The following is a 12,986-nucleotide window of genomic DNA, read 5'->3' on the forward strand; positions in this document are numbered from 1 at the left end:
TTTTCCCCCCTCCCCCTCTATCCTTCTTCTCTATACCTATCGAATCTAATCCCCATCTTTCTCCTACATATTGCCCAACCTATCAATATTCAGTTCTTCCTTCACTAAAAATTCAGCTCTTCAGTTACTAATCCCAATTATACTCTCTCATATTCCCTCTTTCTCCCTCTCTACCTCCCCCCTTTCCTACAGCCAAAATACTTCTGCATGCAAATTTGCGCGCCAAAGCCAAATTGGCAAAGGACCCAATACAAGACCCTTGGCCTCTTTCCTTTAAGAAAAACAGATAAGCCATCCAAAAAAAGAAATCAAAACTGTAATCAAAACTTATCCAACCCGATCTGAGACGATATCCGCATTAGGAGATAATTATGGGGTTATTGTTACTGCCAGGAGAACCAGTATTAATACTGTTATTGCTCGAATTAAGTAAAATCTCAAACTTCCCAAGACAATCATCCATACTGCAAATGCCATTTGTGACATTAGAAATCTCTGAAAGAAATTGTCTCAATCTGGGACCGCCTTTTAAGCTCTTAAAACAAATCACTATCATATTTTGTTGCTGTTGATTTGTATCTTGGAAAGGATTAAATCCAATTTCAGGATGGAGCCTATTAAAATCTGGAGAAAACATCCCATTAAGTACCATAAAAAAACTATTGGGAAAGTATTCCAATAACGTTGACACGAATCTACACATTTGTAAAAGCGTATTCTTCTCAAAGTTATGGTAAACTGAAAACAATACCATTAATAATCTACTAAGTTGTTCACTCCAAATACCATGTATCTGAGAAAATGAATGTATTGCAGTTGATAACTTTGTTAAGTAAATTAACACTGAACTTAATAGATATTTGTCATTAAATTGTAAGGATCTAGTAGCAATATCCAAACTTGGAACTAAGTACTGAGACGATAAAAGTATTTGAACTGATAGGGTTGGAGTATGACAATTACCCAATATAGATATTTGCCACATAAAAAATGGTTCCAATGATCTTGAAATCTCCACATTAGTTATTGAGCAGAATTTCTTGATCCAAAATTCATATAATAAAGAGTTTATACCATCGTTTTGCATCATATTTACTAAATTATCTCTATTTTCTATACAAAGTCTTCTAATGATCTCATATAATAACATTGTACAGCATCCATGTCTCTGTATAATAACCATTGTTGAAGCTCTCTCATCGTTACCTATATTATCCAATTCATCCTTTAAATGCAATAAGCTTTGTTTTATATTCGAATAAGTGAATTCCCAAGTACACCACTGATTACCCTGATTGACCTCTACTACTGGATTTCCGTCGTGTACATGTAAATCACCACTACTTAAATTGTTACCCATATTTGCACCATTATTGTTGCAATTACCATTAACATTGTTATTTTTATTATTACTGCCATTATTGTTACTTTCATTATTATCTCCATTTTCATTAATACTTGAAAAGTTTGTAGACCATGTACAAGAGATAATTCTTAAAATAAGACAACAAATCGAAACAATTACGTCTTTTGGACACGATAAACAGCTTTCCTTACCTGTAAAGCTTCGCCTTGTGCAAATCATCAAATTATGTAGAGAGATATTTCTTGAATACTGGTACATCATTGAAGATATCAGTACTACCCCATATCCTTGTGACTCACTCTTGAGGTTGAATGAATTAAACAAAAGAGATTTGAGTTTCTCTCCCAAAATAAACATCTGTTGATCTTCTGGTGGAAATAGATTTCTAATTAATATAATCAAATTAATGGACAATCTTGAATAACCTGTCTGATTTAGACCAGTATTACTACAATTACTACTGGTGCTATTGCTGATATTAATATTATTACCATTAACATTATTATTACCAATACTATTGTTATTTATACCATTATTATTATCACCTACATTATTATTAGATCCCATTACGAAGTGGTCACCTCCCATTTTTGGAGAACCTCCTCCTGCTAGATATTCCAATCCAAGCCCTGTAAGATTTCCATGATAGTTGTTTTTAGACAAATAACCATTGTTATTAGTATTCTCAAGGCAAAATGTGAATGACTTAAGAATCTTTAAAAAAACATATGTTGACCAAATCCAACAACATTGTGGTACTACACCAATATCAATATTATTAGAAAATGATGTGTTATTATAAACTTGTGGTATCTGTTCAATAGTAGAGTGAATCATATGATATAGAAAACTTTTTAGAGCTTGAGCCAAAACTTGGACAGATTGATTCTTCTTAATCATAGTATAAGAAAGAATATGAACAAAACCTCCAACAAAACCAATGTTTTCATCAATCATACTTATATTACTATATAAATTAGTATCACTGGAGAATTGAAGCTTTGATGTAACAACTTGAATTACACTTTGACTAAGTTCAAGTAATATCTGATCACAATTTGGATTATTTACAATATGATCAACTCCAAGCTGACACAATTCTTCGAAGGTTGATGACAAAAGTAATAGATTCGATTTTTGAGAGATTTGAATCAAATATTTAAGGCTTAATAACCATATTGGAGCATATTCATGATCCACAAGCAAGTGAGCAGACTTTTGCAACAATAATGTAATCTGGTAAATACAAGACTGTGTTTTTGGTAATGTAGTGCACGCAAGTTCAAGTATATTGGATACTGTACCTTGAAGTGAATTAGTAGCTTCAATAAGTGTGTCAGAGAATCTGAGAAATACTACACAGCCAATGGGATCTTTTTCATTAGAGCACGATATTAATGAATGCTGTATATATGTAACAAATCCCTGTCCATGAGAAGCACCCAAAGACAATAGGAAGAAGTATATATCATTAATATGGAGTGTTGCGGTATCCAAAAAGTCAAGAAACTCTTCAACAGAGTCATCAAGAGTTAGCTCCTTTAATCCAAAGTTGGAATATGTACTTATTCTTGCATTCATGATGGAATTTTCATTAATTCCGAGTTTTTCCCAGTAGAAAAAATCTGTTCTACATTGAGTAGCCAGGCTTTGTATAGCAGGTGTGATTAAAAGCCCTGCAATTGACAATCCTTGGTCTTTTGTAATAACTCCTTCATTAACTAAATCTCTCAAAGTACACCACATATTTACAAGGACTCCAGGTATTTTAACATGTAACATAAGTAACAATGATATCATCTCGGGAAGGAATGATAGAGGATTGTCCAATATCTTTCGTTGGGAATTACATCTATTCTTAACTTCAGGCAGCTCTCCAATGATGAAAATGGTTGAATAGCCTTCTAATAGACTAAAAATGACTCCAGACCAGCTAAGAATAGATCTCTCAGTGTCCTCGTCAAGATCTATTTGAGGTACATTCATTTTTAAAGTACTCCAAGTATTAATTCTAATCATTTGGGAATGATCACCAGAGACAGTGTCTTGGTGATTCGGTACATGGTTAGTGTGACCTGCTATATTGATGTTATTATTGCCATTGCCATTATTGTTATTGTTAACAGGTAAAGGGATTTGACGAAGCTTATCATATAATAGCTTTAAATAGTTCAGAAGAGACATCATAACCGTAGTTTCTGCCTCAGATGGAAACTTTAATGATACATGAAGACCATTTACATCTTCAATTAGCGTAAAGATACTGTTAGGATCACCGATAAGTCCTTGTTTTTGCATATAAAAAGAGCATCTTGGAAGACCTCTAACAAACAACTCAGCCAATTTATAAGGAGCAATGCATATATCGCTTTTTAAAAGATTAGAAATTGCTAGAGAAAGAGGACTGTGGGTAAATAAAGGTATTTCAAATTTCTCAAAATATTCAACGAGAATTTCAAGAGATAACTCCAACAACTTCTGATTGATGGTTTGGTTCTCACTTCCTGTTCCTCCACTATTTCCATTTCCTCCATGATTCCCCCCAGCTACTCCAGTAGAATCTGAAAGCACCTTTGTAATGGATTCCGATAAAAAATCAAGAATTCTAGGTAGAGTGGATTGAATGAGCATCGGCCTCTTTTGTGACTCAAGGAGTACCCCCGCAACAGGAATATACCTAAAGGTATTCAATATGATCCATAGCTCTAGACCAGTACCCTGACCCACAAAATACGGCTGAGAAATTCTCAAACAGGATTCAAATCCTTCCATCCAAGATCCATCAGATATTCCCAGAATTATCAAGTAGGACAATCCTTCGCCTAGCTTACTTAGTAATTGGGACATAGAGTTGCCTCCAACTCCTGATCTTAGGATTTCAGAAATAGTCCTCAGATAAATTTGATCAAAAATGATTTTTGGGCCTCCAACAGCATTAACCTCATTTTGACAATTAGAAAGCTTTTGACACAAAGTCTGAGCTGCCACATACTTGACCTCTGGTTCCATACTCATTTCAAGAAGCTCACTGCATATTTGCCAAGCTTGAAATGAGTCTTTAAATTCCAACAAATACTTATTAGCCTCGGCTCGCTTAAGCGAATCATTGCTTGTCCACAGTTCCAGTATTTTCAAATGAACAAGCTCTCGTGTAAAACTCATTTGAAAGAATTTTGAAAATTTTATTCGAACCTTCTTTTACCATTTATTTTGTGTTAAGCTTGATTATTATTTTTTTAAAAAATTATGTTTCAAGTCTTGTTCTCATCTTTATTCTCAAAGTTCACGCGCAAATTGGCGCCATTTTAATATTTGCGAATCCAGTCATTTCGGGATTCCCTTGTGATATTTTAGTAAATAGTAAATAGGTATTTACTATTAATAAATAATTTAATTAATTTCAAATTTGTCTTCCCCCCAAAATGGACGATACATAATAATATGTATATACATATTTTATTTTTAGCTTCGTTTACTTAATGTATTGTTCATAATGCAGACAATATATATATATATATATATTTATTTATTTATTTATATTTACATATTCATTATTTACATAAGTAAATATAATTTATAAAATAAAATAGCTGTAAATATACACGTGTAAGTGGCTATTTATTTTATATATAAATATATACATAAATTATCTATGTTAAAGTGTTGCCAGTAAATACATATATTTAAATATACATTATTCCGTAAATTGTACCTTGTAGAATGTTTTTTTGTACAATAAATTATTCATAATGTAATATTATAAATGAGATCGAACCGATTGTCTGGCTTCCTGTTTGTTATATGCTTGGTTTCCTTTTAGTCAGATTTCAGACTTTATATTTGAATTTTGTCTGTCCGGTTAACGAGGTAAGGGAAAAGTGATTCAGAATATTCTTCTCCATTACTAAACTTGAAAATAACTTGAAAAATCCGAGAAACTGACCTGAAACTTCCCGATTAAGTATCTTGAGCAAGAATTTTATTTCGTAAAATTTTTGAATTAACGATTTTCGCCGGTATAAAATATAACTTAAATTGCATGCACATGGCATCAGCTATGCACCAGTGTGTAATGAATTTTTTTAAAAAGTGTAAAAATTGAAATTTATAAATTTTTTTTGGAATTAGTTCACTGTAAATAGTGAAATAAAGGATATGTTTTAATCGTTGCTTGCAATGTATCAGCACTTTGAGTGATTTGGGAGCTCTCTCTATGAAATCTATCGAAATTTTGCCACTTAACAGATAACATAGTTCCAGAAACAAGATGGTTAGACTCATTTATAGTTTGCATGCTTATTTGTAAAGGAATCCCAAAATCCTGAATAACTCCAATTAACATAAGTTTACTAGGAGCGCTAGTTGACATTAAATAACAATATAACCAAACCATATTTGATTCTTTATACACGATTGCAACTCTTTGGAAAGTTGTACAGAAATTCAAAATCGTTTTTTCACGATTCTTTGAGTGGATTGGTAATTCCCTTAGTCTGATTCCATTTGAAATCTGAGATTCAGAAACTGACGAAACATTTACCATTTTTGATTTTTTAATTTCTGTTAATTCCTGATTTATCAGCAAAGTCTCATAAATGCTTTGATTATCTGCAAATAAAAAGCTTGATGAATCTTTGTCAAGGAGATTATCCACACACTCGACTTTTGGAATGAATGTTTTTGATCTTAATCCAAATTTATGACTAATTTGTATGTTTTCCCAAGTAAATGTGTCATATATTCTAAAATATCCGCCTTCCCAAATTGTGCCTATTAGTGAAAATATTCCCGATACAGCAATAGAAACACAATCATGTGCTAAAGTAGGTCCTCTTGCAACAACATTACCATTATTAATAAACTTTTCAGAGTTGATATGATAGCTAAGTTTTTTTGAATCATTAGTAACCAAATAAATATAATAAAATTCTCTAATTGATGATCCATCTCCAATATATAATGATGACCCATCGTTTGACCATGAAATACTATTTAATTTAAAAAGATCAACAGAATATATATAATTCCACTTTCCATTCAAATTCAAATTCTCGCTCAATGATCGTAATCCTCCATTAATTGAATTTAACTGGTTTACTCCTGAACTTCCATTACTCAATATCGAAGGCCTATATTCCCATATTGATACAGTATTTGAATAGCCAATAGCTATAATGTTTCCTATTGGCCTTATTGCAACAAACCTAATCCTTTTATTATCTTCATGTGAATTAGATAAATTACATATTATTCTATGTTCCTTTGTACATGTACGTAATCCTTTACATGTTCTGATATCACTTTCTGATGGTTTTGAGTAAATACTTATTCCGCATTTAGTATTGTTAAAACCATTAATAGGATGAACTATATTTAATGTACGAGGTATCCATGTAATCCCTTCTTCCTTCACCAATCTTTCTCTATAATTCTCATCTTTGTTATCAAATTCCTTCTTTGGAGTAAGCTCAATACCCCAAATAAAGTAGAATATTATAGATATTACATATCTAGTAGGTTCTAGTATATATTTCCAATAATATGGATATATAAAAGCAATACTTGGAGTTTCCGATACTATATTTAACTCTGGGCCAGATAACTCTGACTTATAAACAGAGTTTGGTATAACAATTCCTGTTATATCATGTAGCATTGAAAGAAATGATATGTATATGAAGAGAATAATTCTTCCAATCTTTCCCCAGTTATTGAAAAATATTGTATTGTCATCCTTTTCTTGTGCACCTAAAAAACTTGTTCTAGTAATATTTTCTTGAAATTGTGTAATTTTTAAATTTTGAATTGGATTTATCTGAATATTCCATAGATGTTGTTCTGCAAATACCTTTTCATTCCCAGATAATGGAACTCCTCCTAAATCATCTGCTGACACAATTCTATATTCAGTTTCTAATATGGATTCAGTAACAATGGATTTACGTTCACTCTCTAAATCTGAATTTTCGGGCCTAATATAACTGCTTGAGCACCAAATAACCTCTGAATTCTCCATTCTGATTAATTAATGTATTTAATTATAACTCCTGAAACCCAATACAGTATTAATTATTAAAAAAATTTTGTTTTGAAGTTAGCTTGAAACGATAACACACTGCTATATGTGATCAGTGTGTATTTTCAATACTTTAAAACAAAAATTAAAATTTTGAGGTTTCTTTATATTTCAATTAGTTTGTATTACTTTCAAATTTATTAATAAACTTTTTGGCAAATTCTGGTAATTAGTAGCTTTTTACATTGGAATTGCGGGAGACTATTTTTTTCAATTATAATTTAATTGAAAAAATAACATTAAATAAAGGACGAAAAAGGTTAAAAGCTGCGGCTGCTATTATAATATTACCAACGATAACAAAATTTGGGTACTTTAGCTTTCATATTATTTAATAGAAATCAGCCAATAATCTTGTTTAATTTTTATTAACCTTTAACATTTAATTTGAAAAAAGTTTAAGCTATTATATTATTATGGTAGTTTTTGACTCCTTTCCTCCTTTACCTCCAATTTCAGAAAGTAAGAATCTATTAAAAGATTGTGATTCTTTAACTTTAAAAAAGGAAGATCCAGGAAAATTTAACATAATACCTGAAAACAAAGTTTTGATTCGCAATGACGATAGGCAGTTTGAAGAATTAAGACCTATTACCATTCGTACTGGAGTTATTGAAAATGCAGATGGGTCAGCTTATTTCTCAATAGGAAATACAAAGGTTTTATGTGGGATTTATGGACCAAACTTGTGTAAACAAAACCCAATTGAAGATGGTTTATCAGTTTCAGTAGAATATACCATTGGAAGCTTTTGTAGGGATTCAGCTTTAGCAAAAAGTAAACTTAACACCGATAATACTGAGATAAAATCTGATGAAAAGATTAAATCAATTCTTCTTGAAAAAGTTATAAATTCAGTTATATGCCATGAAAAGTACAAAAGAAGTAGTATTGACTGCTACTTTTACATTATAGACGACGACGGATCAGCATTTTCTGCAGCAATCTCAGCTGCATGCTTATCTCTTTGCAATGCAAAAATTGAGATTATTGGACTTTTTTCAGCAACAAACATTATTGCTGTAAAATCAAATTCTTTATTTAATAAAGATGGAAAAACCCATACTGATGACGAATACTCTATGATTTTGGATCCAACTTTCAATGAAATTTCTTGCCTTGGAGCAAACAAATATTCTACTTTAGAAATAGGCCTTTGTACAATTAGAAACCAAGTTGTATATTTATCAGCAAACGGAGATTTCTTTAATGACCCAATAAGAATAGAAGAGGGATTCTCACTTGCAGAAGCTTCTTGTAGTGCAATTGTTGATGAAATTAAATACCACTTAACTTCAGAATTTAATAAAAATTGCAATGAAACTTAATTTTTTTTAGTTTTTATAGCTTTAGTTCTCATAAATTATTATTCTCATATTATTTGTTTATTTATATTTTTATTATTTTTTCGCTCAAACACGTAATTAATAATTAAATGTGGATGACCGGTATATGCAAGTAAAAATAAAAATTGCATGCAAACAACGGTATGTGGAAACATTAAGAAATAATAAATATGAGTAAAAATTAATTTTATGTGTATTATTGATTTATTGTTTGAACATATTTTTTAAAAAAAACTTTTGATTCGATTTTTGAATAATTGAAAAAAAAAAGTGAATACAAAACTTCATTTTTTATTCAATTAAAGTGAAATTATATATGATAAATTTAAAGTTAAAAACATTTTTTAATTAAAATTAAGACAACAATAAATACTAGGTATTTAATGATTCAAGAGTCTTGTTAAGCACAAGTAAAAATGACATTTTTATTACATAAAATATTACCGCTAAAAAAGCTTTATTGAAAATGTTAATGCTGTTTTTATGTTTTGAATTAAATAAAGATTAACGATTTAAAAAGATTTTTCAAAATTGTGGTATCAAATTCATGGAGAGATCTAATGATGGAGTACTGATTTCCCTTGGAATTGAGTCAAGCGCGAACAAAGTAGGAGTTGGAATAGTAACTTCTAAAGGGGAAATTCTAGCAAATGAAAAAATGACATATGTGGGACCACCTGTAAGTTTGAATCTAAATAATAATGAATAACCTTATCTGTAACTTTAATTTCTTTGTATTAATTTTAGGGCTCAGGATTTTTACCCAGGGAAACTGCAGAATTTCATAGAAATAATATTTTGCATTTGGTTAAAGCAGCCTTGGAAAAGTCTGGATTAAATAAGGATTCAATTACAATTATTTCATTTACTCAAGGACCAGGAATGGGTGCGCCATTGGCAGTTGGAGCTCTTGTTGCAAGAATGTTGAGCATGCTCTGGAGAAAGCCTTTGATTGGTGTCAATCATTGCGTGGCTCATATTGAAATGGGAAGACTTGTAACTAAAGTTGAAAATCCTATAGTACTATATGCGTCAGGAGGAAACACTCAAATAATAGGCTATGCCAATAAAAGATACAAAATTTTGGGGGAAACTTTAGATATTGCAATTGGAAATTGCATTGATAGATTTGCAAGAGTTATGAAACTTGATAATTATCCTGCAGCTGGATACCATATTGAACAAATGGCAAAAAAAGGAAAGAATTTAATTTCACTTCCTTACGTTGTTAAGGGCATGGATTTGTCATTTTCTGGAATACTAACTTTTGGAGAAGAACTCATTGCAGAGAAACAAAAAGAATTAAAAAATAATGAACAGAAATTACAATCTTTTTATCAAGATTTCTGCTTTTCTTTGCAAGAAACTCTTTTTGCAATGTTAATTGAAGTTACTGAAAGAGCAATCAGTCTACTAAGCTCAGACTCAATCCTACTAGTAGGAGGTGTTGGGTGTAACTTGAGGTTAATTGAAATGATGGAGCAAATGGCAGAGGACAGAGGAGCTATTGTATGTAGCATGGACGACAGCTATTGCATTGATAATGGTGCAATGATTGCCCATACAGGATTGCTAGCATACTTAAAAAACGTCACCACAAAATTAGAAGAGTCTGCAGTATCTCAAAGGTTCAGAACTGATCAAGTTGAAATATTGTGGAGAAAGTGATCTAATACTTTATTATATACAAATGGCGCCAACTGTCAATTTGGATAAATTAATAATTAATGAGAAATAGATTAAATAAACACAAAATTTGAATGGTATGGTATAATGAAAGATTATTTTAATTTTTATATGATTAAGTGTTACAGAAATGAACAATTCATGTTGGAGATGTGTAATTCGAAGGACTTCATTCAGTGCTGAAGACTTTAAGTTTGGTTGTGAAGAAGCTATTTCATCTTACTCATCCTCAACTAATCACAAAGAAAGATGTTATAGCTGTAAGGACTTATTACTAATTGATAACAAATCCAAGTATTGCATTTTGAAAATTCCTAATGAGGTTAAGAAAGTAAGGCGTAGACAATCTAATAAGTTTATGGCAATTCAGGATACTCAATCAGGTGTAATAAATACCTATGCCATATATAAACAAGATGATATAAATAATGAATTAAAACATGAATCCATTAGAGGGCACTTGGGAAAAGTTTTTAGGGATGCTATAACTACAGCAGTATCTAATGATAACGGATTGAAAGTCACAGAAGCAGGAATCTCTATTGAATTCACTCCAGAACTAAGACTTAATTCAGATCAAGAGATGTGCTTTAGCTTGAAAAATTGTCTGAGAAACTTATTATTAAGTCAAATACCTACTGATATGGATGTGAACAATAATTTGAATATTTGTCAGAATCAAATATTTACTTTAAGACTCAACCAAAATAGTGAATTGTATATCAACTTTGCCTTTTCAACTAATATACCAGCACATCTAAAACATATTAATGGGTTTATGTTTTCTATGATTGTATCTTATACATGGAAGAATGTATATTTGCTGGGCCGTTACATCAAGTTTTCCAGAAGAATATCCCAATCTAAATGGGGATTTTCAGATAGTGATAAAAACAAAATAACTGTTGACACTTCTATTGAGGAGATTCTTTCAAATTCATTGAAGGAGTTAATTCATTTTGGAAAATTTACATTTTCTTCATCAGGTAGAGAAGATGTTGATGTGAGAATGCTTGGAAAATATGCTAGTACTGTTTTTGATCGTGATCTTAATTTAAATAAAAGCCAATACGATGACCAGAACAGAAATGATCGTCTCTCAACACAATTCAGGAATGAGAAAGTAAAAATACCAACAGGAAGACCTTTTGCTATAGAAATTGGTAATATTTTAAACCATCACTACTTATTTTATCCAAGAAACGTTCAGGTTGTGAACTTAGAACCTTGTTCTAAGTATTATTCTAAAGAAAATTTCATTCAACTACTTAAAGATACTATAGTACAGAAATCAAATTCAAGACTTGAAATTTCAGTTTTAAATTTCTCAGATTTCAATTCGGTTCAAAAAATGAATAGGGAAGTTAATGATAAGCAGAAATCATACCGTTGTATTTGCTACATATCTACTTCAATTAATTTAAATGAATATCACAAAATTTCAGAGAATCTCAAATTTCCTATTATCCTTAACCAAAGAACTCCTGTTCGTGTTTTACATCGTAGACCGAATATAGATAGGGACCGTCAAATTTATGATCTCATGATTTCGCCGATAAATGAAAACTACTTTATTTTGGACTTATTAGCACAGGCTGGTACATACATTAAGGAGTTTGTAAATGGAGACCTTGGGAGAACTTCCCCAAGCCTGGGAGATTTGATTCGAGAATCTTTACCTTGCAAACATTTTGGCGAAGAAAAGCTAGATGTTATAATTGTTCAATTGGACGTATTGAATATTTACTAACAATAACATTCTTTAATTGCTAATAAATTATTAAAGTTACTTTGAATAAAAATCAAGTTAAAACCTCTCAATTACAGAAGAGAGACTTCAATCTCCATTTTCTTAATTAGTTATTCTCAGTTAGCTGATTATTATTATAGAAAGTTTATTTTAATCATTTTACTATTTATTCTTAGTAATTAACTTTGTGTTTTTATTGAGAGTCCACCGAATTGACTGAATCCTCTCTATTTACGTCAAAACAACATATTGAAGCTAATTGAACCTTGTGGCCTTCCTGGCTGTGGAAAAAAAACATCAATAAGCCTGGTTTACTGACGTATAAATATATATATTTTATATTTTGCATGCACCATGAATAAGTTTATGGTAAGATGTACAAATTACCCACAAAAGTGGAATATAAAGAACCACAGCTAAAGGAAAATTTGGTTTGAATGTATTATAAAGAGAAAATAAGTCAAAATGCCTCTTCATCTCTTTCAAACTAAATAAACCTCAATCACAACAGAAAATTTCGGCATGAAGAGATGCCGCATCACAAAAACCGGCGGGGCAGTGGTGCTCCGTATTAACAGGAACTACTGGGAATCGAACCCAGGCTACCGGAATCAAAATCCGGGGTCCTACCGCTAGACTATAGCTCCTTACGCCGTGGGAGTGACTTTATAAAGACTTAATGTATAAAAAACAAAGTGAAAGACTTACAAAACTTGGGTAAATTCTTGTTCAAGGAGAAATAAGATTATAAAGGTAATTTAG

General features: G+C 31.1%; 5 protein-coding genes across 5 annotated transcripts; 3 read left to right on the top strand and 2 right to left on the bottom strand.

The window, feature by feature from the left end:
* Positions 1-358: 358 nt before the first annotated feature.
* Positions 359-4,528, bottom strand: ELE39_002515 (uncharacterized protein; the record flags this gene model as incomplete). The annotated part of the gene is made up of 1 exon (XM_067345365.1): positions 359-4,528. One exon carries the CDS (start codon positions 4,526-4,528, stop codon positions 359-361), a length of 4,170 nt encoding a protein of 1,389 aa, XP_067202133.1.
* A 967-nt stretch (positions 4,529-5,495) lies between these two features.
* On the bottom strand, positions 5,496-7,382 carry ELE39_002516 (uncharacterized protein; the record flags this gene model as incomplete). The annotated part of the gene is made up of 1 exon (XM_067345366.1): positions 5,496-7,382. One exon carries the CDS (start codon positions 7,380-7,382, stop codon positions 5,496-5,498), a length of 1,887 nt encoding a protein of 628 aa, XP_067202134.1.
* A 476-nt stretch (positions 7,383-7,858) lies between these two features.
* Positions 7,859-8,770, top strand: ELE39_002517 (archeo-eukaryotice exosomal RNAse PH; the record flags this gene model as incomplete). Its single annotated transcript, XM_067345367.1, has 1 exon — positions 7,859-8,770. The coding sequence occupies one exon, from the start codon at positions 7,859-7,861 to the stop codon at positions 8,768-8,770; it is 912 nt and encodes a 303-aa protein (XP_067202135.1).
* Positions 8,771-9,335: 565 nt separating this feature from the next.
* Positions 9,336-10,456, top strand: ELE39_002518 (glycoprotease family; the record flags this gene model as incomplete). The annotated part of the gene is made up of 2 exons (XM_067345368.1): positions 9,336-9,467; positions 9,536-10,456. The coding sequence occupies 2 exons, from the start codon at positions 9,336-9,338 to the stop codon at positions 10,454-10,456; spliced, it is 1,053 nt and encodes a 350-aa protein (XP_067202136.1).
* Positions 10,457-10,604: 148 nt separating this feature from the next.
* ELE39_002519 (pseudouridylate synthase) lies at positions 10,605-12,224 on the top strand (the record flags this gene model as incomplete). Its single annotated transcript, XM_067345369.1, has 1 exon — positions 10,605-12,224. One exon carries the CDS (start codon positions 10,605-10,607, stop codon positions 12,222-12,224), a length of 1,620 nt encoding a protein of 539 aa, XP_067202137.1.
* Positions 12,225-12,986: the final 762 nt, after the last annotated feature.

The sequence above is a fragment of the Cryptosporidium sp. chipmunk genotype I genome (genome assembly GCF_004936735.1).
Source record: "Cryptosporidium sp. chipmunk genotype I strain 37763 chromosome Unknown contig_26, whole genome shotgun sequence".
NCBI lineage: Eukaryota > Apicomplexa > Conoidasida > Eucoccidiorida > Cryptosporidiidae > Cryptosporidium > Cryptosporidium sp. chipmunk genotype I.